Below are 24754 nucleotides of genomic sequence, written 5' to 3'. Positions count from 1 at the left end.
GATGGGGGGGGAGGGGGGGGGCTGCAGGCTGGCACACAGGTGCTCAGGAGTAACTCATTCCCTTCTTTACATACATTATCTCAGGTAATTCTTGCAGTAACTGAGGCGGGGCTATCCTCATCACGCCCATTTTGCAGATGAGCAGTTTCAGGAGGCTGGAGAGGGGAACGGGGGGAGGGGAGCACGGTGGAGGTGGGGAGCCAGGGCAGCATAGCCCCCGCCCACCTGCTTGCCCCCTGCCCACAGTGGGAGCCAGCTTGCCAGACCCCACAGCCCTCAGCACGAGCACACTCAGCCCCCGGCTCTGGGACCACCAGCCGCCCAGGCTCAATCCGGAGGAAGCTGCAGCCCTTGGGTGAGCCTTTGGGGAGTGGGCCAGTGTGTGTGTGGGGGCGGGGGTGAGCCTCCCCCACAGGTGGATAGCCACTGGACTGCCCTTGCCTGAATGAACTTTTTGTTTTCCTTTTCAAGTTTGTAAAACTCATGCAGAACCTGTTTTACAACTTTCTCTGGCCCTGGGAAGTAGTTAGGGCAGGCAGCGCTAGGCCCATTTTACAGATGGGAAAACCAAAGGCCCCTTGGAGAGGGAGTAGTGTGAGGAGGAACCCAGCCCTTGGGGCTCCTAACTTGAGGCCCAGGACGCAATTCTCTGAGGCTGGGCTCAAGCCACACATCTCCCAAAGCAGGCCAGGCACCCCTGCCCTGGGCCTTGGTTTCTGGGGAGGGTGGGGCACAGGGCCCACCCATGTCCCAGGTGAGGAGTGAGCCCAGCCCCCTGTGTGGTCCCACTCACAGAGGGGCCTGGCCAGGGCTGGATCCGAGGAAGCAGGGGCCTTAGGGTCCCGGGGAGTCCTGGCCCCAGGAAAGCCCACCAGTGAGACACCTGTCGCTTTGATTTCAGCCTGACGGCTGGGGCTGCAGAGTCTCCAGGTGAGTGTGGGGCCAGCCCCCCCGCCCCCCGCCCGCCTGGCCCCCTTGGGTTGCAGGGCTGTGCCTGGGAGAGGGCTGCTCAGGGCGGGGCCTGTCCTGCTGCCCCTGCTGTCATTGTGCTTCTGCCTGGCTCCCCCCCGTCCGCATACGCCGAGGCTCACGAAGCCTCTCTCCCCCTCCTGCAGGGAAGTCTAGGCCGGTGCCTGTGTGACGGACGTGGCCCCCTTGCCAGCCCGGGGACGGGGGCCTGAGGCCTTGCCGGCCTGCTCCTGCTGTAGCAACAGGAGCCCAGGAGCTGCAGGCCGGAGCGGAGGCAGCCCTTCTGCCTCGTACCTGCTCAGAGATGAGAAAACCTGGTCAGAAGGAAATGGTCTCCTGGCAGTGGCTGTGGGTGCAGGAGGCATGGGCTGGAAGGGCAGGGATGGCCTACTCCGCCTGGCAGGTCAGGCCTCTCCCGGCCTCTCCCCAGGCCTGGCCCTGTCTGTAACGGGTGGGCTGAGGAGCCCCCCCGGAAGGCACAGGGACCATGGGATCTGGGCAGTTGGTGGGCATCCTGGGGCAGCCCTGGCCCCACTCCCCTCCAAGGCAGGCCCCCGTGCTCGGTTTGTATATAGTGTTCCTAGGTGTACATAGGAGGCCGGGCTGTATTTATGGCTGGCGGGAGGCCAGTGGGCGGGGATTCTGCTGCTCCCCTCGTCGGCCTGCCACCAGGCTCTCTCCTTGCTCACTGGCCTCTTGCCATTTTCCCCCCTCTGAAATCCTATTTAAGAACTTTTGGAAGCTTAGCCATTTTTACTTATTAAAATAAAAACCTTTTTACACAAGTACAGTCTGCAAGAGTTGGTCTCCTGAGCCCCTGGTCAGACCACAGGGACGAGCCCTAACCCCCGGACCCCCTTATCAGACTGACCCACCCAGCAACACGCTATGCTATAGCTGGGAAACTGGCCTGAGAACCACAGCCCGCAGGCCTGGCCTGGCCTGGCTCCCCCGCCTGCCTTAGGCCCTGGCCTTGCCCGTAGTGAACTGGCTGTAGGTGAGCACCCCCCCTCCCCCCAGTGCTACAAGACCCCCAAGCACAAGCTCAGTGACAGCCCCCCCCCCCCAGCCGCCCCACCATGGGGGTTGTGCTGGCCTGCACCTGGTCTCGGCCTTGGCGGGGAATGCGCACAGGGGCTCAGTGGGGCCCTCTCTCCAACTGCGGCAAATCTACCAGCTGCTGCCACAGGAACAGAAGGGATCCGCACTGGCCGATCCTGCGGGGAGGGAAAGCTGGTCAGAGCCCTCACTGGAGGAGAGGGCCACTGCCCCCGTCCCTGGAGGCCTCCGGGAGGGCGGCAGGGAGGGTGGTAGGGAGGGTGGTGGGCTCCGGCGGCCAAGCCTGCGAGGCTGGGGTCCTGGCACCAGGAAGTATACAGCTGTCGGCTGGCCCTGGAGGCGTCCACCGGACAGCTGGGAGTGTGGCTGAGACAGGGGACGGGCTGGTGGGGCCCGCCCCTCATCTGTCTCCCTCAGCCACGAAAGGGGGAGTTGCCCCCCCCCCCCCCCCCCCCCCCCCCCCCGCAGTGCCCTGAGCTTGCCCCTTCCTGCAGGCTTGGCACTCCGCTGCCCCCTGCTGGCCACACTGCCTCAGGCCTGGAGGGGTAGCCGTCTGTCTCTGAGGGGCCCAGGCAGGCGGGCCTGGGCCAGAGAGAGCTGCGCGGCCACAGAATGCCCCTCCAGGCAAAGAAACCAGGGAATAGTTACAAATTTAATAAAATTCGCCTTATAAATTACAGCAGCAGCCCCAGGGTGCTCTTTGCTGCCCCAAGAAGCGGGAGTTGGCCAAGCTGGGCAGCAGCTGCCAGGGAGAAGTCTGAGAGCTCAGGGCTGTGCAGGTGGCCAGTGGGCCAGAGCCGCCGCCTCCAGGATGGCCACCGGGCTGCAGAGGGGGCCAGGCAGAGGCTCACGGGCCCAGGAGAGCACAGGGAACAGGAACGGGGGCTGAGGCCAGACCCGAGCGCTCCTCAGTCCAAACTGGCCATGAGCAGGTGCAGCTCTCGGAAGGCACTGCCGTGGCGGCCACTCAAACCCGACTTGCTCTTGACGAGGCCACTGATGCTCTTAAGCTGCTTGTAGCAGAGCCGGCACTTGTGTAGCCTGTGGGCACAGAGGTCGGGCACAGGTGCTAGGGCCTTCCCCGCCACGCTACCCCCCTCCTCCGGGAGGCAGGCCGAGGCCCCGGATGCGCGACCCACCCCGGCCACGCCAAGGCGCAGGGCAGAGCCAGGCCACGGAAGAGCCCCGGCCTCAGCCACCCCCAGCCCACGTCCCCGGCACAACCTCCTCCTCAACAAGCAGGCTGGGCCCCCACACCTGTGTACCCCCACGCCCCAACGCTGGCACCCTGTTGGCCTCTCACCTCTCCTCCCGGCTGATGTCCACACCCACAGAGGGGGGCGCCGCCAGGATGTCCGTGATCAGGGGCAGAAACCGCTGCAGGATCAGTTTCAGGGAGGTGCAGCCGGTCTGCACGTAGCTTCAGGGGCGGACGGATGGAGCCACAGACAGAAGGATAAACAGAGAGCAAGGTACACAAAGACAGACGTGGTAGGCAGAGGGCCGGGGGCAGCACAGGCTCGATTCCACCGTGGCCTCTCCGACTTGGCCGTGGCCGCGGTGCCGCACACTCACATGGGCGCCGGCCCTGGGGGGCCTTCCCATTGTCCCTGAGGAGCGTCCTGCCCCTTTCCGTCCCCGCCGTGAGGCCAGTATGGCTTCCCCACACATACCTCTCATACTTGCTCTGCAGAAGCTTCTCGATCTGCGGCAAGACGGTGGTGCACAGGTCCAGCTTCCACAGGGAGCTAGGAAGAGGGCCAGGGCCAGGGCCCCTTAGCAGCCGGCTCCGCCCACCGGGCCGGCTCCGCCCCCCACAACTACTCACGCTTTCTGGTTGACAATGTTCAGGAGGTCCACTACCACCGACAGGTCATTGATGGCCACAGCCGAGTCCACCGACGTCTGTGCAAACAAAGCGCCTGTCAGAGGGGACGGGGATGGCCCAGCCCCTGCCCGCGCGGCGTGACGATGGGCTTTGTTGTGGGTGGTTAACAAGACTGCAGCTACGATGACGAGTGTGAGGCCAGGCCCGTAAAGGGGCGGTCAGTAAATGGCAGCTCGTGATGATGACGATGGCAGAAACGGATGCGAAGTCAGCCACTGCGTGGTGACAGGGGCCACCCAGCCCCACGGCCCGCCCTGGTGCAGCTTTCTTCTGGGGACGGCCCAGAGCCTGGGGGTAAGCGCTTGCCTTGATGTCGCCCGTGGTCCACACGGCCCGCACGGTGTCCAGGTTCTTGTGGCGGCTGGTGAGTACCACGCACATGGTGTCATGGCCTTTGCGGATCTGTGACATGGCGTCCTCGTCGACCAGCTCCGCCTGCTGGGGGATCTTCACGGCCTGTGCGGGACGAGCGCTCAGGTGCTGGTGGTAAAGTTCCGCCCTTGCCCCCTGGGCCCCCACCCTGCCCTCAGGCTGGACCCCCACTCACGGGCAGGAAGTCGGAGGGCTTCAGCCCGATGGGCTCGTTCCGGGTGGCAGGGATGATGGTGGGCTCGGCCTTGGGCGCAGGAGTGGAAGTGACAGCCGGGGGCCGGGGCGGGACCTCGAGCTGGTGGGGTCCAGAGCTCAGTGGGGAGCCAGCCCGAGGCCACCCTCTCTGCCCACCCTGGCATGGAGGGCCCCAACCTGGGTTCAGGACTGCGGCCCCTCTCCCAGCCCCACACCGTGCCGCACCTCTCCACCTAGACCTACATTTGGCACCTGGAACTGTGAGTCCGTGGCAGGGTTGGGTTTGGCCGCCTCCTTGGCTGAGACCATGTCTGGAGGCAAAAGGGAAAGATCTCTGGGTCAGGTCAGGCCAGAAGGGACTGGCAGGAAGAAGGCAGGGCTTCTGGTGGGTCTCTGGGGGGCACCTGTAACTGGGGCGGGGGGGGATGGAGCAGGAGCCGGTGGGGCAACTGAGGAAGGAGACATCAGCAGTGTGTATGTGGGGGGCGAGGGGGTCGGGGGACTCCTGGGGAGGCCTCCTGGAAGCTGGACCTGTCCCCTCCCTTTCCACCTACTCAACCACCTGGCAGAAAGGTGTCCAGCACCGCGTGTAGATGGGACCCAGGGAGCTCCCAGGAGTGGCCATCCCATCACCTCCCTGGGAATGGAGTGGGGGGGGGGGGGAGGGCGATGGGAGGGGCTGGCAGTGAGGGGTGGTGAGTGGGAAGCACAGGAAACCCCACCTGGAGGGAGAATAAGATGGCTCCTTTAAGAGAAAGCAGGTGGAAAGGAGAGCCAATCTACGACAAGGGTGCCCCACCCTGGCTTCTCCAATCATAAGGCAGCAAAACCCAAGCCCCCAGCTAGGGCCTCCTGCTCCTGGGCCCCAGGCCCTGCCCTCCTCCCACCCCCTTCCCACCTGCAGCTCTGCCAGCTCCTCCTCCTGTAGGCCCTCCGCAGCCCTCTCTTACCCTGCCCTGCTCTTGCCTCTGCAGCACTGTCCCCTCTGCAGACACAGCCGGGTGGCTGTCTGCCATCTCTCTGCTCACTAGGGCGCGGGCTCCTGAGGGGAGCGCCTACCGCCTTGCTCAGGCTCCAGCACTAGGGCCTAGTGTGGGGCCCGGTGCACAGTTAGGTGCTTTTGGGTGAGCAGAGGGAAAAGATCTAGTGGGAGAGAGGCTGGAGATGGTGCCAGGGCAGGGGAGGCCAGGCTCTGCTCCCCAACTCACCATCCTCGGGGGGTGCCGGGAAGGGCTCACTTCTTCGGGGTGGTGTCCGACCTGCAGAGGCAAAGGGGGCTGGGGACTCACACTGGCCCGGGCTGGCCTGGGACATTGGGGGGGGGGGGGGGGGGGGGGGTGGTTCCCAGGTACACGCACAGCTGCAGACCCATGACCCTGTTCCCAGTCCCAGAACTCTCAGGCCTGCCCCGCCCGTCTACTTGCCCTCGTGGGGCCTTCCTTCGCTCGGTGGGCTGGGGCACTGAGCAGCTCCTGGGCTTCTGCTGGGGCCTCGAGGACCTGGGAACAGAGCCTGGGGCTCAGGTGTGAGCTGGGAATCCAGACCCGGAAGCAGAGCGACTCGACACTGTGCCCCTAAAGCACCATCTGCCTCCACGCACAGATGGGGATGCCGGGCAGGGTCGGGGGCAGGGGGCAGGCCTCACTGATGCTGTTCTTGGGCTGGAAGATCTCGTTGTACTCCTCGGCGTTCTGGATCTCGGCCCGAGACTCCCGCTCGTCCCGGTCATCCTCACTGCTGGGGCTGCGGCGCTCGCTCTCCGAGTTCTGCTTCACCCTGTGGGGTGGCGCCAAGCCGACGAGAGGCGGGCCCGGTGAGCCTGGGCCGGGCCCCCCAAGCCTCCCCAGCGCCGGCCCGCCTCCTAGCACCCCACCTCTGAGGCTTGCTGCAGGCCGTGCTGGGCCGCTCATAGATGCGCCGGAGAGGGGCACCGGGGTGGGCCGGCTGCTGTGCCGGGGGCCGGCTGTCCTGCACGGGGTCCTGGGCCACCGTGCCCGTCCTGGTGACCCGCGTCAGGTCCACCACGTAAGAGGAGACGTTGCTCTGTGAGAAGGCCACACCTATCTGCAGGAAGCGGCAGAGCTGGGGGATGGGCGGGCAGGACCCCAGCAGGCCTGGGGGGGGCGCTGGGGGCCGGAGGGGCAGGCGGCGGGCGGCCGGGGGAAGGGCAGGGGTGGCTCTCTCACCAGCTGGTCGTTGCAGACAGCCAGGTCGGCCACCTTGCCCCAGCCGACCAGGACCACATCAAAGCAGCGCTCAGGCTCCCAGCCGTAGACGCGCAGCGAGTCCTGGCAGCCGCTGTACAGGCAGCAGCCGTCGGGGTTGAAGAGGACGCTCCTGGGCCGGGCGAGAGCGGGCCGTGGGTGCCGGGCATCCAGGGAGGCTGTGGGGGGCCCCGGACAGAGGGAGCAGGAGCGGGGGTGGGGAAGGCCCACCTGCAGCCCATGCCCACAGCCGACTGCCCGGGGGGAGGACCCAGACCCACCACCCGGCTGCCTGCGTACCTGACAGGCCCTGGCTCCCCTTCGATGCAGCTCACCACCTGGAACTTCTCCAGGTCCCAGAACCGGATGGTCCTGCAAAGGCAGGCAGGCTGTGCTGGGAAGCCGGTGTCCCCCTGGTGGCCTCCACGCCGGCCCACGGCCCGGGAGGCCCACTTCTCTGCAAACGCCTGTCCCCCGGGCTTGGGGCCACCGAGAGCAATGCTTAGGGCCAGGGGCTGACCCTGCGCAGCAGGCGGAGGGACTTGGCTGGCGGGAGGTGAGCGTGGGCTTTGGATCTGGACACGCCATGACAGCCCAGAACACTGGGGCTGGGGAAACCAGGGTTCAGGCAGAGATGGGACCACGGCCCCATCCTGGCTTGGCTGGGTATCAGGTCAGTCTACGTAGCATCAGGGGGCAGAGAACACCTCAGGACAGAGAGACAGAGATGTGAGAGATGGCAGTCACGGGTGACAGGCCTCCTCCTCACCTGTCCGAGCTACCAGAAGCCAGGAGGTACTCATTGGGGTGAAACTCCACCACGTTGACAGGCCCCGTGTGGCCAGGGAACTCAGACATCATCTTGCCAGCAGTCAGATCCCAGAGCTGGGGCAGGGCAGGCGGAAGGTCAGGACCAGGCTCAGGATCTTGGCTGCCCACTCCTCCCTCAACTCCTGCCGCTCCCCACCCCCCCCAGCCTGCCCTTGATCTACAAGCCGCCTTCCACCGCGGACCGGCCTGGGATACGAGAACCTGATCAGGCAGGAGGTGAGGACCCGGCCTGAGTGCGCTCAGCAGACCCCAGTCCCCAGTCCCCAGGCACAGGTCAGACCAGGAGCTACCTTCACCGTGTGGTCATCTGCGGCCGACGCCAGCCACTTCCCATCAGGGCTGAACCGGAGGCACCGCACAGCCTGGCTGTGTCCCTGGGCGGAGGACAGAGCGCTGAGCTCACCCGCGGGGCCCAGGCCCGATGCGCTGCCCTCCTCCCCGCCCTGCTCCGCCCTGCCCTGGACCAGCAGGTGAGGCAGAAGCCGACGGCCGTGCACTGGAGCGCTCACAGACGGACACCACCCCACGCAGTCACCATTCCCAGTGCTGCAGGATGCTCCAGGAAATCCCGATTTCCTGCTCAGATAGTCTGGGAAACGACGTATCTTATGCCTCTTTTTGGAGAGTTAGGGGTCTTCCCTTAATGTCAAGGATCTAAAAACCACCAGAATTACATATTCATCTCAATGCTTCCAAAGACACAGGAACAGGAACCCTCTTCACCTAACGACACCAGTTATCTGCCTGTGGAACCAGAGCATGGAGCACAGTTTGGTAAACACGGCGCTGCAAGGATTCATGGAAAGCAGGGGATCCACAGCACTCCTGCTCTGTCGAGATTCCTGCTTCTCACTTGGACTCTCGTTTCTCCCATTCTCCCCCATGTTGGACGGCGATCCCTGCCAGCCCCGGCCAGGGTCTGGGCACTACCCCGGCGTCCACGCCTGCATGCTGCTCATGGAATGATCGCCAAAGGGCTCCTTCCTTACCCTGTATCGGAAGACGCAGCCTTTCCTCCTGATGTCCCAGAGCTGCGGGGAGAAGAGCAGGGGGGCAGAGTCAGGACAGGTCCCGACCGAGGTGGGCTTGGGCTGCAGGGGCCTTGCCAAGCCCCATCCGGGAGCCTGGCTCAAAGGGTGGCATGCACCCACGAGCGGAGAGGGCTTCCGGGCACCCCAGGTCATTACACCCCAAAATGACAGGAATCTGGAAACTGCTCGTGAAAGCTGGGCATTCTGAGCAGAAGCGTCTGGCGAACTTTTCCACATCCCCCTCCCTCGGAGGCTGTGGACACCGCCACAGTGGGAAGAGGCCCTCCCACAGCGCCAAAAGGCCCGCTCCTCAGGTTGGACGCACAGCCCGGGGCTCACCGCTGGCCCAGTGGGGGACACGGGGCACAGACAGGGTCTCACCTTGATGTTCGTGTCCTGGGAGCCCGAGGCTACGAACTCGCCATACGGGTGGAAGTCCAGGCTGCAGATGTTGGCTTTGTGGCCCATAAGCGTGCGGAGAACTGCCAAGGAAGAGAGCAGAGACAGGGGCGTGAGGGGCAAGCCAGGCACCTGGCAGAGCGGGGACTGTGGCGGTCCCGGGGCTGTGCTTCCATGGTAACTGCACAGAGAACCAAAACAGCAGTGATTTTAGAAACACGGAGACAACTCAACCAGAGTCCTGCCACCCCAACACCTGGCCTTCTTATTTTTGTCCCGAGAGGTGACAGCCATTTCTGTCATGACCCAAGCCCCCTGTAGCTTGTGCCCCCGGGCTCGTCCCATTGGGCTCTCGCAAGGGCGCTATCCTGGACCGCAGAGCTGGAAAACTACTGCACTCAGTTCATGGACAGACAGACAGCTTATGTTCTGCCTGCCATCCCGCCACGGCTGAGACAGAAGAGGGAGGCAGGAGAGGTCCATGCTGGGGGAGAAGCTGCTTGGTTGAAAAGAGAAATCCAGGAAGGCTTTTTGGAGGAGGCTGTATTCGAACAGGATGTCAGTGAGTGGAGGGTGAGGGAGGATATTAGGCAGAGGGAAATGGTGGGCAAAGGCCCCAAGGAGGGCAGTGTGGAGGGCACGCCTGGAGCAGCTGTGCTGAGCACACCAGCCCCCTGTCCAAGGGATCTTGAGGGTAGCTGTGAGGACGAGACGAGGTGCTGTGAGAACCGAGAGAACACACAGAGGACGTGACTGGGGCAAGTCAGCTCCTGCTGCCCTGGGAAACCTCAGCTCCCATCCCTCCAGGTTTTGCTTGCACCTCCGTGGCCAAGCCCAGCCTGGCCCACAAGCAAACCTTGTGTTTCCATCTCAGAGTGTTCCCTGGTAACACTCAAGTTTGCCTCTTCTCTCTGGCCTCAAGTGTCTCCCTTTTTAGAAGATTTATAATTCTGCTGTCTGAATGAAACTGATCATCCCATAAGTATAGGGGCCAAGGGTGTGGGAATCCAGCCATCCGTAGGTTTGAGCCAAGGTGAAACAGTTGCCTTGTGAGGCGATGAGCTCTCCACTGGAGGGGGTGTTCAAGCAAACTCCAAATGTAATGCTTTAGGGACAAGAGAGTTGAGCTCCAGGCACGGAGTGATTTAAACTCTACTGTACGAATGTCTCCATCCCTCACGCAGGTCCAGGGCTCTGGAGCCAGACAGAAATGGGAGCAGTCCTGCTCCGCTCCTCGCTTGTTATGTGACCCTGGGCAATCCCTTACCCTCTCTGAGCCTCACAGTGGGTCACGATCAGAGTTAAGCAAGAAAGTAGGACATAAGGTGCTTAAGCATGGGCGTGCACACAGTTAAGTGCTCAATGAATACCAGTTAGTTATTCTTGCGGTCATTCCTTTCTGCATGAGAGCTGCTTCCTCCATCTCCCAAAGCGAAACTTCTCCTCTCCTCCAGCCTCAGAGCACCTGTCCTGGTTCTCGGTCTTCTGGCACCAGTGATGACCACTACTCAGTGCCACGGCCATTTGGGCGCCTCCCTTGTCCCCAAGACGGCTGCTGAGCACGTCTGGGGTGCGGAGGACAGCCTGAATGACTTCAGCACATTAGCTCCCCACCCCCACAAACAGCGCCAGGAGGCGGGCAAGGGCCTAAGGCTCAGAGGGTGAAGCAGCCTGCCTCAGGCCGGTCAGCAGGGCCCAGAGCCAGAATTTAAAGCAGGCATCGGAGTCCTGAGAAGCAGGCTTTACCATGTGACCCTTTACCTGAGTCAAGGGAGCTCATCTGTCTAGGGCTCCTAAGACAGAGCCAGGCACACCTAAAGGCAGGAAGAAGTGAGCTTCTCTGGTGGTTCTCTGCCTCCAGGACCAAGTGCACCCCTCTGCCCACAGCCCACCACATCCACGCATCCCACTTGGGGCCACTCCCCAGCAGGCACCAGTCCTCTGCCGAGCTGGGACTGAGCCGCCTTTACATTCTTCACAGGGTGTGACAAGGTGCCTGCCACGTCTGTCCAGTAGCTAATTCAACCACACCAAAACCTCAGCCGCTCCTCCCCACACTCTGGAGCGGTCATACGCCACCGGGGGCTCACGCACGGCTTTGCTGGCCAAGTCCGGGGCCCAGAGGGGGCACACACATGCTAGTCCCTGCTCCAGTCCATGCCCACCTCCCAGCCCACTGCCTTGCATCCCACAGCAAGGCTTCCAAAATCCTGCCGTACCCCAAGAGGATGCGGCAGGTTCCACCCCTGTGTGGGCCAGATTCATGAAACGCAGGCTACCTTCCTGTGGGATGGCTGGGCTGACCCACCCCTGCCCTCTGGCTGCGACGTGGAAAGCAGGCAGGACCACATTCTTCCGGCGTGACTTCTGCCCTTGCTCTTCTGTCCCGGGAGGGCCCTTGGAAGGCGTCCTACCACAGGACTCAGTCGCAGGATCCAGGAGTTGCAGGCTGGAGGGGCGTCCTGGATCTGTCTGCCCCGTGTGGGAACCTCCACGCCCTCCCAGCTGATAGCTGTTCAACCTCTGCCCAAACCCTCCAGCAACGGGCTGCCTTCAATGCAACCCACGTGATGCTCAGCCAGCCCTTTTAGAAGCCCCTAGGCACCTGGGTGCCCAGCTGCCCCTCATTTTCACTCAAGCTGTGGTGGGTGGGAGTGGAGGTCGGCCTGTGGTCTTAGCTCTTCCCACCAAGGCCGCTGAGGGCAAGTCTCCGTTCCATCACTGAACCCCTCGAATGGCAGAGTGAACGGCACTGGGATGGGAATCTTGACGCCAGGATTTGCATCCCAGCTTCCACCACCCCAGCCACGGGGTCCTTATCAAGTTCGGGGACCCTCCTTGGACCCCAGTTTGCCCATGTGTCAAATAAGGGGGCCCTGCCAGCCCGGCTCTGCATCAGAATCATCTGGAAGCTTACTAAAAGCCAGAATTGGGCCTCTGCCATTACTGAATCAGGTTCCCTGGGCATGGGGTCTGCGCCAAGTGTTTGAAACGAGCTCCTTGTAGAGTAGCCAACCCTGAGACTCCAGGGCCCAGGAATCCCACAGGTGTCTGGCTTTCATTCTTTGCCCGCCTCAAGGAACTCCTCACGTTTCCCTTATGAAGTAGTCATGGCTGAGAAAGCGTGGTGCCTCGGCTTCTCTCTTTTGTCCCTTGCTCCTCAGTGAACGGTGAATGGCTGGAGCCGTCCACGGGGGCTCAGATCCAAGCAGAGACGTCCCAGGAAGCAAACTGCCTTCTGGCTGAGCCCTTCTGCTCCCTCACGCGTGGCCAGGCAGCGGGAGGGCGTGCTGGGACGCCGAGCACGTGGCCCCGGTTTGTCACCTCACCGGCTGTCTCACGTGCACCCGTCACCGGGGGAGGGGGCGGGCAAGCGTCACCCGAGAGGCCCAGGGGCGCCATCTGTCTTGAGGACCACCCGCGCAGCAAGAGCACCGTCCCTGAGCAGAGAGAATCCGGCCACCAGGCATGCGTGGCTGACGCCTGCCGTCCTGCAACGGTGGTAGAGCCCACAGCCCAGGAGAGGCCCGGAGAGACTCGGAGTCTCAGCCAGGCAAGGGGGCTCTCGTTTGGACAAAGCAGCCTCCGCAAACCCCCCACCAGCGCTTCCCTCCCGCCCGGCACGCTGGAAGGTCCAGGCTAGACGCCGGCAAGAAGCAGCCAGCAAACCGGTTTACTTGCGCCTCTCAGGGCTGCTCTGCACAGTGTCCTGAAAAAAATGTTGAATTAGCTGTCAACATTTAGAAGTGGGGGGAGGGGGGCGGATTTCCACTTAAATGTCCAGATTCCCAGCTTCTCTTGAAAAATCCATACGGCTGGCCACACTGGGCCCACTGCCGTGTGGCCGCACCCGCGGAGGCTGAGAGCCCCCCTTTTTGGGAAGGCGAGACCCCACATGGCCCGGAACCAAAGGCACGAGTTGACACACGGAAAGAACCCGGTCAGGATCTAGCAGAGGACCAAGGGTCATCACTGCAAAACCCCAGGACACTGGGACAAACAGCCTAGGAGCTCGCAGAGAGATGGGAGAAGCAGGTCCCACGCGAGAGAGGAGGAGACAGCACGGACCTCCCAACGGCCACCAAACAGGAGCCCAACATGCAACGCAGCTGCACCTTCTAATTCTGAGGGAAAACAATTGCCAATCTAGACTTCTACAGACTCTAAGAAAAAAAAAAAAGGATGAGGGTAGAATAAAGTCATTTTCAGCCACCAATGGTCTCTAAAACTGTGCCGGTCACACACCCTTTCTCAGCAAGCTATGAAAATGTGCTCCAGCAAAAAAAAGAGGCAGAAAACCGAGAAAGATGATAATGCGGACTCTGGCACAGCACAGAGACGAGAGAGTTCCCCGAAGACAAGGTGGCCCCAAGATGGCGGCTGGGCTGCAGGCCCGGGTGCTCCCCTGCCACTGGGACCCGGGGGACAGAGGCTCTGAGAAGAGCCGCCTCAGTTATGGGATGGCTTTGAGTGTAGCTCAAGGAGGAGGCTTACTATTCTGGCAGAGAATCTGGGGTCGAATTAGTAACAGATGTAAAACATAGACAGATGGAAAAAGAACAGCTATTAACTCTAGAAGAAACACAATCAGCTGTGAGTAACAGCGCTATGGGCCTGGTACTATAAATACTGACGATTTACAGGGTGCAATTAGGAGAACAGAGGGGGCAACGCTGGGAGTGACAAGGGTGGGCCAGCAGCTCTAAGGGAGCTAACTTCTTTTTTGTTTAAGATTTTATTTTTTTAAGTAATCTCTACACCCAATGTGGGGCTCAAACTCACAATGCCAAGATCAAGAGTCCTATGCTCCACCGACTGAGCCAGCCAGGCGCCCCTAGGAGAACTACCTTGTCTTGCACGGGAGGAAGGCAGCAAGAGATAGGAATTGCCTTAATACCATGTTGCTTAGGAAAGGGAGGTAGCAAGACAGAAGGCTGAGGTGGCTGGAGAATGGGAAGGAATGCGGTGAAGGCTTCTCATTTCCATCGTGATTATTTGTAGAATGGCTGGCATTTGACTTTTTAAACTATGTATAACTTCTATAAAAATGAAAACAAAGCTCAAGGAGACAGAGGATCTGGCCACCTAAGGCCCCATTCCTGCAGGCAATAGTTAGCCGAGGCTAAGAGGCGGCTGCCCCAAGTCAGGGCATAACCCCCCAGTTCTCCCCCACAGGCCCCCTCACTTGTTTACATGTCCTGCATGGCCCCTGGTGGCATGTGATATTCTTCCAGGTTCTGAATCTACCCAAACACCCACCCATCCATCCACAATAGTCCATCTGGACCTTTCCTGGTGCCTCCTGGGTTATCAGCACTCAGAGACAGCAACAGTATGTTGCTGCTGCTAGGCTCAAGGGAGTGGGCAGTCACCACACTGTCTGGTCAGAGTGTCCAGGAGGGAAGCACCCAATGTAGTCAGGACAGGCTTCCCGGAGGAAGCAGCTCAATAGCAGAGCCGGAGACAACATGGCCGCAGGCGTGCATGTGGGGAAGGCAAGCGCAGATGCCTACTTTTGGCAGCTTCTAGGTCCCAGACGCGGATGGAGCCTGACTGGGAGCCGGCCACGATGAGCTCCTCCGGGGTGTTGAGGCGGACACTCTCCACTGGGGACGTGTGACCCGTCAGGCTCTGTGGAGAGAGGGTAGCAGCTTCAGTGCCTTGCGTGGAAACCCCCCCCCAGCTGCTGCCCCACATCCTGGCTCCCTGGGAAGGGCATCAGCAAGAAGTGGCTTGAGCAGGGAGGCTGTGCTCCATGGAGCCGCATCTAGGCCTTTCTGCGGATGGGCTGGGCAGCTGCTTCTCTTGGTCTCAGCCTCCAGGGTTAAAAGTGGGCCAGACCCCTGTCATGCCCCAACCCCTTCCGACGGTCTACTGTGCCCCTGATGTGGGCATCATTTGCCAAAATGGTCCTGGGCCCCTTGGAAGGGGGGGAGCAGCTGACCCTCCAGCCCTGAGTCCAAACCACCGCCCACCTAGGCTCTGCTTCCGTCTCCACTCTGCCCGGCCAAGCCCCCCGGTGGGAGAACCCTGACAGAACCGAGGCCCGGCTCGCAATGGCACACATCTCACCCCTCCGGAAGGCCTGGGTCCCTGGCGGCTGTCCCTGGTAGAGGTCCCTGCCATGTTCCCAGGCAGGGAATTGTGGAACCCAGAGAGAGCCTATAGTGACTTTACTGGAAAAAACTGTCACCCAACTCAGTGCAGGCCAGAGCCGGAGCAGGGCTGAGCCAGGTCCTGGCCCAGCCCCTGAGAGGGGTGGGAGAGAAGGCCGGAATCTGAAGTCCACGGTATCTGTCACTCCCTGCCCAGCACCGGTCACCCCAAAGCACAGCGGAGACGCCATCACTGTTTGCTAAGACAACGTTCTGGGGGGGCGGGGAGGGGCGGTAGGGGAAACCGCTCCCCAGCAGAACTGCCCAAAGGCCAGTCACAAGCAGCTGTGACTCCCAGCCATCACCGGCGGGAGTACAAATGGGGATAAACTCCATGGGGGGGCAACTGGGCAAAATCGGTCCACATTTAGAAATCCACATCCTCTGCACACTAGCAACTCCACCCCGGGGAGCCTACCCTGCACGCGCTCAAGCACAAGGCAAGCCAAACAGACCCAAGGTCATTCCCCGCAGGGGATCTTTCTCGCAGAAGACCAGAGGCTATATAATACGCCCACCAGAGGAAACTGGTCCGCTAAGCTGCAGTCACCCTCGCAACTGAATACTATTTGGCTATAAAAATGAACGAGGCGACCATCTGAAGATGATAAACACTGATCTCCATGACACGTTAGGTGAAAAAAGGTGGAGAACGGTGTATATAGGATACTGTTTGTATAAAAAAAAAAGGGGGGGACGGGGAAGGAAACAGATCTACATATTTGCTCACAGATGTAGAAAATAGTTCTGGAAGAACACAGGGTAATCAGGGGCCGTGGTCGTCCCCAGAGAGGGATGTGGGGGTCAGGGGAGGAAAGAAGACTTCTCCCTTCTTACCCCGTGTCCCTTGCACACTGAGCTATACGAGCTCACGTGTGCTCAGAACACACAGAGACCATTAGACATGGGCCACACAGAGGGAACTAGTATATGTCTAAATCAGGGTGAGCAAGAAGTCACTGGGTCTGCGGCACTCAGAGGCCTGCAGGCTGACCCCCGAGTAAGAAGTGGGACGAGAGCATGGGGTCACTTCGGGCCCGTTTTGGCCAGTGTTTGTTGGCTCGTTTTCCATCTGTGTATGTTACTTTGGCATTTTGTGGGGGCGGGACACATTGGAAGCCTGAAAACAAGTGAAACAAAACAAAGCAATTTCAAGTCTGCTCTTCACCTGGGCCCCAGTTCAGCTGGGACTCAGTCCTTGGCTGCATCTCACAGAATTACTGAGGTGATTAAGCTGCTACTAAAAAAAAAAAAATCACTTCCCATCCTTTTTTATCTTTATCTTTCGTGGCCAAGAATCAAAAGAATGGTAACACCCTGTGCTGCCAAGGTCATGAAGGTGGAGAGGGCAGGTCCCTATGCTGCTGGAGAGAATGAAAATTGATTTCTGGAGGGCAATTTGGCAATATGTTTTGAAAGCTTTTTAAAAAGTGCACACCCCCAGATAATGCAAGCATCACAGATCTGCTCAAAGATTGAGGGAGATGAGGACGTTCACCTCCGTGGCTGAGCAGAGCCAAAACGCTGGAAATGACTTTTATGCTGGGAACAGGGCGCGGCGAAGCTAGTTCCAGCTCATCCCTACAATGGAATACCACGAAGCCATTAAACACCAGGTTGTAGAAGGGTATTTGTTGACATTGGAAAATGCTCGCAAACAATAAAGATTGTTCTCTTCAAAACCCAGGCTACGGGAGAGTTAAGACAGTGTTCCAAAAATGTATTGTTCTACATCCACGTGGTGCACATGGGTAGGTGTTTGCACGCGTCTGTGTACACGCATGTGCACGCATATGATCTAGACGGACCAGCACCTAGACGGACACAGACCAAAATAGCAACTGTAGTGGTCTTTGGATGATGGGAATAGATAGAATTCATTTTTATATTTTTTCCTCCTTTAGATTTTCCTGTTTTGGAAGACAGTTTTTGGCAAGGAATTCGTTGTGTGACCAGGGGGAAAGTGCTATTAAAGAACCAGCTCTCTAACCAGCTTCAGCCAGGTGCCCTCAAATCCTTTTTTGTGGAACCAGATAGGGGATGGTTCAAAGTAACCTCCAAGTGCTGCTGACAGGTGGACGGATGGGCCACTGGGTGAGCCTCCATCTCGGGTCCGTGGGCTTATTTTAGCTTTCTCACACAGGCTCGCTGGAACTCTGTCCACCACCAGGGGACCTCCAAATACATGAGGGCCGGCCACGGTCCCAGCCATCCTGCGGGCACTGATGCTGTGTCGTGTCCCCCTAGCCTCCCGCTGGGTGCCCTGGGCCTGACAGAGCCCGCAGAGCTGCCTGCTCCCCACCCCGTAACCCCGCCCCGCCCGCAGCCCCCTCCCTGGGCCTCTGCCCTGTTCCCCACCCACCAGCGAGGCTCACCATGATGCAGTTGGGTTTGTTGATGGACCACAGGTTGACACGGCAGTCGTCCCCACCGGTAGCCAGCAGCCGCCCGGAGGCCTTGCCCAGGACCAGCGAGGACACATTGCTGGCATGGGCGACAATCTCCTCTACACAAGGAAGGACAGGAGGAGAAGGCAGTCAGAGGGCTAGTCGCGGCCTCGGGGAAGAGGGCTGGGCGCTGCCCAGCGCGGCCCCTGGTCCTGGCACCCGAAGCCCAGGTGGAAGGGTCTGCCCGCTTCAGCTCCCCTTTGGTGCCAGACACCCCGGCACGACCCAGAAGGCTGGCTGCGAGGGCAGGCCTTGCACCCGAGGCAGGAATGACTACTTCCCAACTTCGGGTATTCCTGTCCCACCCTCAGGCCGCAATTTGCTCTGGTCTCTGCATGTCAACTGGTAATATTATTATGCTTACTCTGCTCAATTTAAAACATTGACTTGCCTTCTGTATTTAGCTCTGTCTACATAAAGACAATTAAGCAATAAAATCCATAAATTACAAGACTGATACGTTCATTATGCTTTTTCTAGAATACAAAACGAAAAACAATTATTATAATGAAAAATTGACTCGTGTAACCACCTAAGCATCTCTCTGCTGCTGCTTGCTATCCACGTAAACCCACTCTGGGGAACACACATTGAGAACCGTTCGCGTCCCCTCTCGACAAGCTGTTACGAGTGAGCTCACCCAGGGCTTCAGCCCACAGCTTCAGAATCCTGGACAAGGTTCTGGTCTGAGCTCTGCTACTACAGGCTGTGTGGCCTTGGACCAGTCACTCACCCTCATCTGGTAAACGGGGATAATAACAGTGCCTGCCTCACTGAGTTGCTGCGGACCCACCGAGCACATGCTGTAGGCTGTGCTTGGTGTTGTTAGTAAGGCTAAGGCACAGACGGTGGGTGACGGGGACCCTGGCAGGCCCAGGAGGGTGGGCTGCATGAGGGTGGGAGGCAGGAGGCAGCCGACTGAGAGGCCTGGGGAGGAGGGGCGGGAGTGAGGGCTGACCAGACAGAATGGGTGGTATGGCCACGGTGGGCAGCCGGGAGGGCCCCTGACCTGGGCTGCTGGGGAAGCAGCGGGGAGCAGCCAACATGGACCACGGAGGGTCTCGTCAGGGCTCCAGAGAGAAGACATGAGCAAGGAACCAAGAGGCAGCCGGGGCCTCCAAGCCAGGCCCTAAGTGAGTTCCTCCTGGGAACGGGGAGGACAAAAAGACAGGTCTCCCCGCCCCAGCAAAGGGAAACTCCCAATGTGCCGACACCCCGAGGCAACTGGGAGGCTGGCTTGACGGGAGGGAAAGGGCTTGCGGTTGTTCCGCAGAAGGCCTCTCCCGCGCTCCAGCTCCCGCCTCCGCCCTGCCTGGGGGTCTCTGTGGCACGGCCTTCAGACTGGGAAACAGGGCCCAGAAAGGCTGTTTGTCAGGCGACGTGGCTCAGAGGGGTTGTCAAAACTGCCAGACCCCAGATGACGCCTCACCTCAGGGCCCGGCCTGGCCAAAGCCAGGGACGGGCAGCACCCAGCCCCAGCAGAGGTGAGAGTCTCCTGCAGGCCCAAACGTCAGTGGGGGCCTCGGGGACCCCATCACTGGACCCAAGGGCGCTGAGCCCCTCCCTAGTCCTCATCCCAACTATGGAGCCTTCTGTCCTCTGGACACTGTAGGGACAGATGTCTGGGGTGCTCTGGGGCTTTGGCCATAGACTCTCATCGGTTCAAGAGCTGCTGTTGGGCCCCAGTGGCTGGCCAACTCAGAAAGAGGGCAAGCCACCTTCTCTCTGAGCACTCTGTTCCCAAGCCTTGGGCCCTCTCTCCTTCTCTGAAAACACTCCCTGCACGCACTGCCCCCCAGTTGTGACCTACCTATAAGGTCTGGGTGTCTACCCTGGCTCTCACCCTTCCCAGGGAAAGTTCCGGCTGGGCCCCACCTCACTAGGCCTCCTTCGGCACACTGCTACTCCTCTCTGGGCCTCAGGACTACTGCCCCTGGAGACAGCCCTTAATTCATAATATACGTGTTTCCTGGGTGTCTGCTCTAGGCCCAGCACTGGGGAGCCAGTGGGGAAAGACAGCGAGAAGGTTCCTGTGTTCATGCTACAGCCTGATCAGATGGGTCCTGGGACAGGGCATCCAGCTGAAGACCCACAGACATTGGGGTGAGAAGGATTTGTAGGCTAGGCCCTTCTAGAGGGGCTCAGATCACTCCCCTCTAAGCAGCCTGCCTGGAGCCCCTAGAGGGGCCAGGGACCACGGGAAGAGGGAGGTAGGCCACGGGCACCAGGCAGAGGAGGCCTCGGCAGGGGCATCAGCCCCAGCCCTCCCCCTCTAGCCTGAAGGACAGCATCCCCCAGTGGCCCAGGCCTGGGTACTGAATTCGAGTGCAAACAAATACAATTCCTCACAGCATCTCTTGGCAGGCCAGGCTGATGGCTGCAGGCCTGCACCAGCTTCCCAAGCTCACCTGGCACAACCTGGGCCCCACGTCCCAGCCAGAGCTGGGGACACTGCATTCGGTCAGAGGTGCTGAGGATTTGCATCCTCAACGGAAGGTGCAGAGAACCAGGCTTCAGTGACTCAAGTTGGCCTAGCACCTTCTGATCCTTGCTGGACTCTATAGGCCCAAGGAGCCAGGGGTCATTTGGCTTTGGGCTCTTCAGATAGCTTATGCTCATGGAGACTGCTATGCATGTGAACTTGTCAGCAGGGTCCAACATGCCTGATCATATTACCTCTTGTTTGAACACTTTGATGGCTTGACTTTGCCTTTAAGATAGAGCCAAGGCCTCAGAAAGACTGGGGTCCTGTGGACATATGCCCCCAAAGACCCCAATAGCCTCATTCTTTCCACTGCTGTGTGGCAGCCTATAGACTCCTTTGAGCCCTTCCAACATGCTGAGCTTCCTGCCCCAGGGCCTTTGTATATGCTGTTTAGGCGGCCTACAGCACTCCCCTACGCCACCTGCCAGCATCTAGTTAATTGATTCAAAGCACATGTCCCAGTTTGGAATCAGACAAGGAGAAATGGAGGGGTGTGGCTACCTGATTTCTGCCTTGCTCTCCCAGGCTCTGAGCCCCATTGCACAGGGACCTCATCTATTTTGCAACCTGCTCCTCCCCCCGCCCCAAACTATCTCCCCAATGCTTGGTTCTATGCTCAGGAAAGACCAGCTATTGAGGGAATACATAACACCAATCAATACAAAGCCACCCTGTCCAAAGTGTACCCTCCTTGGGAGCCCATAACAGGGTTCTCTCAGAACCCTAGGGCTAAGAAACAATTTGAAACTACCCAAACCTCTCATTTTACCTGTGAGCACATTGACGTCCAGCAACGGGCTTTGCCCAGGTTCTCACAGTTAGAGTGGAGGAGCCTTGCCCAGCTTCTGAAAACTGCTCAGGGACAGCTCATAGCAGGTGACCAGTTTGGGCACACCGAATCTACGCCAAGCAGTTATTATAGGTGGGGTAAGGCAGTTCCCAACATATGATCCGGGGGACCTTGGGATCCTCAAGATCTTTTCTGGGGGTCCAAGAGAACAAAACTAGTTCCATAATTGGGGCGCCTGGGTGGCTCAGTCGTTACGCGTCTGCCTTCGACTCAGGTCATGATCCCAGGGTCCTGGGATCGAGCCCCACATCGGGCTCCCTGCTCAGCGGGAAGCCTACTTCTCCCTCTCCCACTACCCCTGCTTGTGTTCCTGCTCTCGCTATCTCTCTCTCTGTCAGATAAATAAATAAAATCTTTAAAAAAAAAAAAAAAACTAGTTCCATAATAAAATACCAAGATGGTATTTGACTTTTACGCTCTTGTTTGCTCACAAGCATACAGGGGGGGTTTCGGGAAGATACAAGGCATGTGATAACACCATCTCTAACGGTATGTTTGACTGTACATTCTTGTGTTTTAAAATGCCTGAGTATTGACTTCTAACATGGAAATATTGATAACTCCCATGAACAAAAACTCGTTGGGGTCCTTAACAATTTTTCCAAGTATAAAGAGGTCCTAAGATCAGAAAGTTTAGAGCTACTAGTGGAGAATAATGTGAGGGTGGGTGGTGCTGGTGCTCAGTGACATTCCAGAGCACTGCCAACATCTCTCAGCCTACCCTCTCTCCACCCCAACCCCCCTCCCCAAGATTCCCCCATCTCACGGGGGGAAGCCTGACTCCGTGAGAGGTCTGCAAATGCCAGAACACCTCTCAGCATCTCTCCCCCAGTCCCGCCCATCAGCCTAACTGCACTAAGTGCTTCTCTATGTTCACCACCCCGTGTGGGTCTCACAGCAGCTTCACAATGCAGGTGTGATTAGCTCATTGTACAGACGGGAAATTGAGCCTCAGAGAGGTTAAGTCACCTGCCCAGTGTCACCCCGCTAAGAAGTGCCAAAGCCATGATTTGCATCCTGGTCTTTCTCACTCCAAGGCTGGGAGTCTCCCTCTGTGCCAAGAATAGGTGATAAAGCTGGGGGTTCAGGCCATCCAGCAACAAGCAGCTAATAGGATAAATGGATGAGAAAGGAAAAAAAAAAATCACTCACGTAACTTCCAGGCCGTCTTGGTGACCACAGGGGTGGCCATCCTTCAGTTGGCTGGCACCTGAAGCTCCACCCACTAATCAGACTGTGCTTTGCTTGTGGGGTGGGGGTGGATCCCCCCCCAGACCCGCCAATCAAGTTGGCAGGGAGTTCCCACACATCCAGGCAGAGGGAATGCCTCCTGTCTTAGCCCCGGACCGCCTCGTGGTTTCACAGCAGCCACAGCAACTGCCTGTGTGTGCCGGTCCGGATCCCGGATTATGGAAGGTCAGGCTCGAGCCATGTCAGTTCAGCACTGGGCTGGAACACAAACAGAGGCGATGGCTTGTCAGAAAACACTTGGTGAGAGTTCGGGGAACTCTGGGCTTGCAGAACTAGAGCGCAGCTCCCCGGATCACCAAGGCTACTGGAGAGAGAGACACCCACCAGAGCCAGGAGCTGCACTGCAAGTCCTGTTTGAGAATCTGGAGGGGGCACCTCAGGCAGGGTGGCTTGGACCACAGGGGAAGAAAGGTCCTCCCAGAGGCCAGGATGATGGGATGGGAGGAGGCTGTTTCAGGAGGCTGGCTGCCCGAAGTGCAGCAGCCGCCGCAGTGGGGCGGGGAAGACCACATGTCTGCAGTTCACAGAGATTTCTGGGAGTCACTGTTTCGTCTGATGCTATGGGAAGGGGGTGGAGTCAGAAGCAAAGCTTTGGGGCCCAGGAGAGGCACTCCAGAGGCAGGCATTTAAGTCTTCTCTGGGAAGAATGTCAAAGAGGGCCCTGAGGGTCCAATCCCTCCGTTGGCGGCAAGGGAACTACTCGTGGTCCCTGCAATTCCCAAAGACAGTACTGGGAACCATGAGTCAGTATGCCTCCCCAACTCTAAAAGGCCACCTCATGAAGCCTCTACCCCCTTCTTCCAAGCCTCTTTCCCATGAACGCTCTCTTCTCTGCCCCTTCTCTCCTGGGGTCCCCAGTTCTGCCTCTCTAGTCCTCTGTTCATTCCCCTTCTCCTTGCCGCCTGTGTCCCCCATTCGTGCACATCCTGTCTCCTGGGCTCCTTAACTTGACTCCTGCCTCGCCCGACCCGCTTTATTCCCCTTCCTCTTCTGCTATCAGTATCCCCCATTCATTCACTCTCCTGCTTCCAGTGTCCCTATTCATCAGTCAGCCTCCTGCAGACCCCCGGCTCCTCTTCCGGCTTCCCTGGTTTTCCCCTCCGGCCCCCCCACCCGTCCCGCCCGTCTCGCCCGACCGGAGGCTGGGGCTGGTCCTTCGGCCCCGCCCGCCCCTCCCCCCCCCCCCCCCCCGGGGGGCGCGGCCCCCCCCCCCCCCCCCCCCGCCCCGGAGCCCTCTCCGCCACAGCCCGGCTCGGCCCCGCCTGGCTCGGCCCAGTATTAGGCCCACAGTCCCCCTCGCCTCCTCGCCCCCTCGCCCACTCCACCTGCAGCTGAGGCTCCGGAGGCCGAGGCTCCGCTCCTGGCGCGACCCCCACTTGCCTCCATCCCCTGCCCTGATTGGTCGCTGCTTGACAACCGACCCTCACAACAAAACCTCCGGCTCAGAGCCCCGCCCCCTCACCTCCCGCACCAATCAGCCGCCGCGAGCGCCTCACCTCCAGCCAGGTTTGACCAATCGCAGCAGGCGCTTCTGCCGCTCTTCCTAGGTACTCGCCCCCTTTTCCTGAATTGGACTAATCACGAGGAAGGAGAATTCAAGAGCCGCCCCTCAGCTTCTAATGAACCAATGAGGGCTGCCATTTCTTTGGTCCCGCCTCTGCCTTAAGCTTTCCTTTTCCTCCCCTTTCCTTCCTCTCCCTCTTAGTTCGCGTTTGAAAACGTTGCCAGACGACCCTCCGATGCCGTCTGTGCCAATCGCTTTAGCAACCGTCCCTACTTAACCAATAAGCGCTCGCCTTATTGGAAAACAATTCCCAGGTAGCCAATGGGAAGGGAACGTCAGGAGCAGCGTGAAGCCGCGGACCTTCCATCTTGGCGTGGGGCAAGGAGGAGACGAGGTCTTCGCCCTTTGCTATAGTTCCTACTTCTTCCCTTTAGTCGGGAGGGGTGCTGCAGTGGCCTCAGGACCTTGCCCCTCTTTGGCTCAGACAGGAGACCTACAGGGAGACGGAGACTGATCCCGGGTCCGAGCCGCGAGCGGAGCCCCGGAGCGCTGCACCACGGCTGCGGTGTCGGTGAAGGGATGCGTGGGCTGCTCCCTTAAAAGGACCACCAACTAGAAATCCGAGAAAGTCCGGCTTTATTGGACTCGTGGGTAGGGTGGGCTTAGGGAAGGGCCGTAACTGGCTGGAGCCTGGGCCCCACACGTGGTTGGGCCGCTCGGGAGCCGCTTAGGAGGGACTGGACCCCACAGGAGGTGCCCAGGGCCTGGTGCCTAAAGACCCCCGAAGCTCCCCGTTTATCCGCCAGCCTATCACTGCAGCTCGGGGCAGCCTGATCTCTCGTAACGCCTCCGACAACTCTAAGAGTAGGAATCCTGTTCCCATTTACGGATAAGGAAACTGAGGCCTGGATTAAGGCGCTTGTAATAGGCCACACGACCAAAAAGAATGGTGTCGGACTTGAACCCTTGGTGTTAAAGCAAAGTCTGTGGGTTTCTCCACTGAACTGCACTCACTTCCAGAGAGGCAGAAGGTCCACCCCTCACGTTGTGCTTTTGGGGAGTGGGTTGAGAGACGTATATGGGCACTATCAGAAGAGAACTAGATTAGCAGAAT

At 59.5% G+C, this 24754-nt stretch overlaps 2 protein-coding genes across 16 annotated transcripts in view; one reads left to right on the top strand and one right to left on the bottom strand.

Annotated features, from left to right (window-relative positions):
- Positions 1–2459, top strand: part of KIFC3 (kinesin family member C3) — a 39752-nt gene extending 37293 nt beyond the window's left edge. For 10 of the 12 annotated variants that reach the window (XR_004301797.1, XR_004301794.1, XR_004301796.1 and 7 more), the window contains 3 exons: positions 247–355; positions 796–930; positions 1116–2459. Coding sequence is in view for 2 of the 12 variants with exons in the window: in XM_032424311.1 (XP_032280202.1) it covers positions 247–402 (156 nt within the window). In the remaining 10 variants the exon portion in view is untranslated. Of the gene's footprint in view, positions 1–246; positions 931–1115 lie in introns of those variants that run through there. The other 2 variants (XM_032424312.1, XM_032424311.1) reach the window with 2 other exon arrangements.
- A 37-nt stretch (positions 2460–2496) lies between these two features.
- Positions 2497–23550, bottom strand: KATNB1 (katanin regulatory subunit B1). Of its 4 annotated transcripts, none has more exons than XM_032424453.1 (20): positions 23462–23550; positions 22038–22334; positions 17479–17609; positions 14462–14579; positions 8931–9031; positions 8508–8549; positions 7809–7892; positions 7457–7572; positions 6988–7059; positions 6670–6820; positions 6357–6547; positions 6129–6259; positions 5692–5742; positions 4727–4794; positions 4464–4583; positions 4223–4372; positions 3857–3933; positions 3702–3776; positions 3332–3448; positions 2497–3069 (listed from the first exon to the last, which is right to left on the bottom strand). In XM_032424453.1, the coding sequence occupies exons 2-20, from the start codon at positions 22075–22077 to the stop codon at positions 2937–2939; spliced, it is 1968 nt and encodes a 655-aa protein (XP_032280344.1). In that variant the 5' UTR covers positions 22078–22334; positions 23462–23550; the 3' UTR covers positions 2497–2936. The 4 variants fall into 4 exon arrangements, with proteins under 4 accessions (XP_032280344.1, XP_032280346.1, XP_032280347.1 ...); XM_032424455.1 differs by having other exon boundaries at positions 4736–4794; XM_032424456.1 differs by having other exon boundaries at positions 6357–6526.
- Positions 23551–24754: the final 1204 nt, after the last annotated feature.

This window comes from Phoca vitulina, unplaced genomic scaffold (assembly GCF_004348235.1).
Source record: "Phoca vitulina isolate PV1807 unplaced genomic scaffold, GSC_HSeal_1.0 scaffold30, whole genome shotgun sequence".
NCBI lineage: Eukaryota > Metazoa > Chordata > Mammalia > Carnivora > Phocidae > Phoca > Phoca vitulina.
Note: the sequence above shows the minus strand (reverse complement) of the source record. Positions and strands in the feature narration are given on the sequence as shown.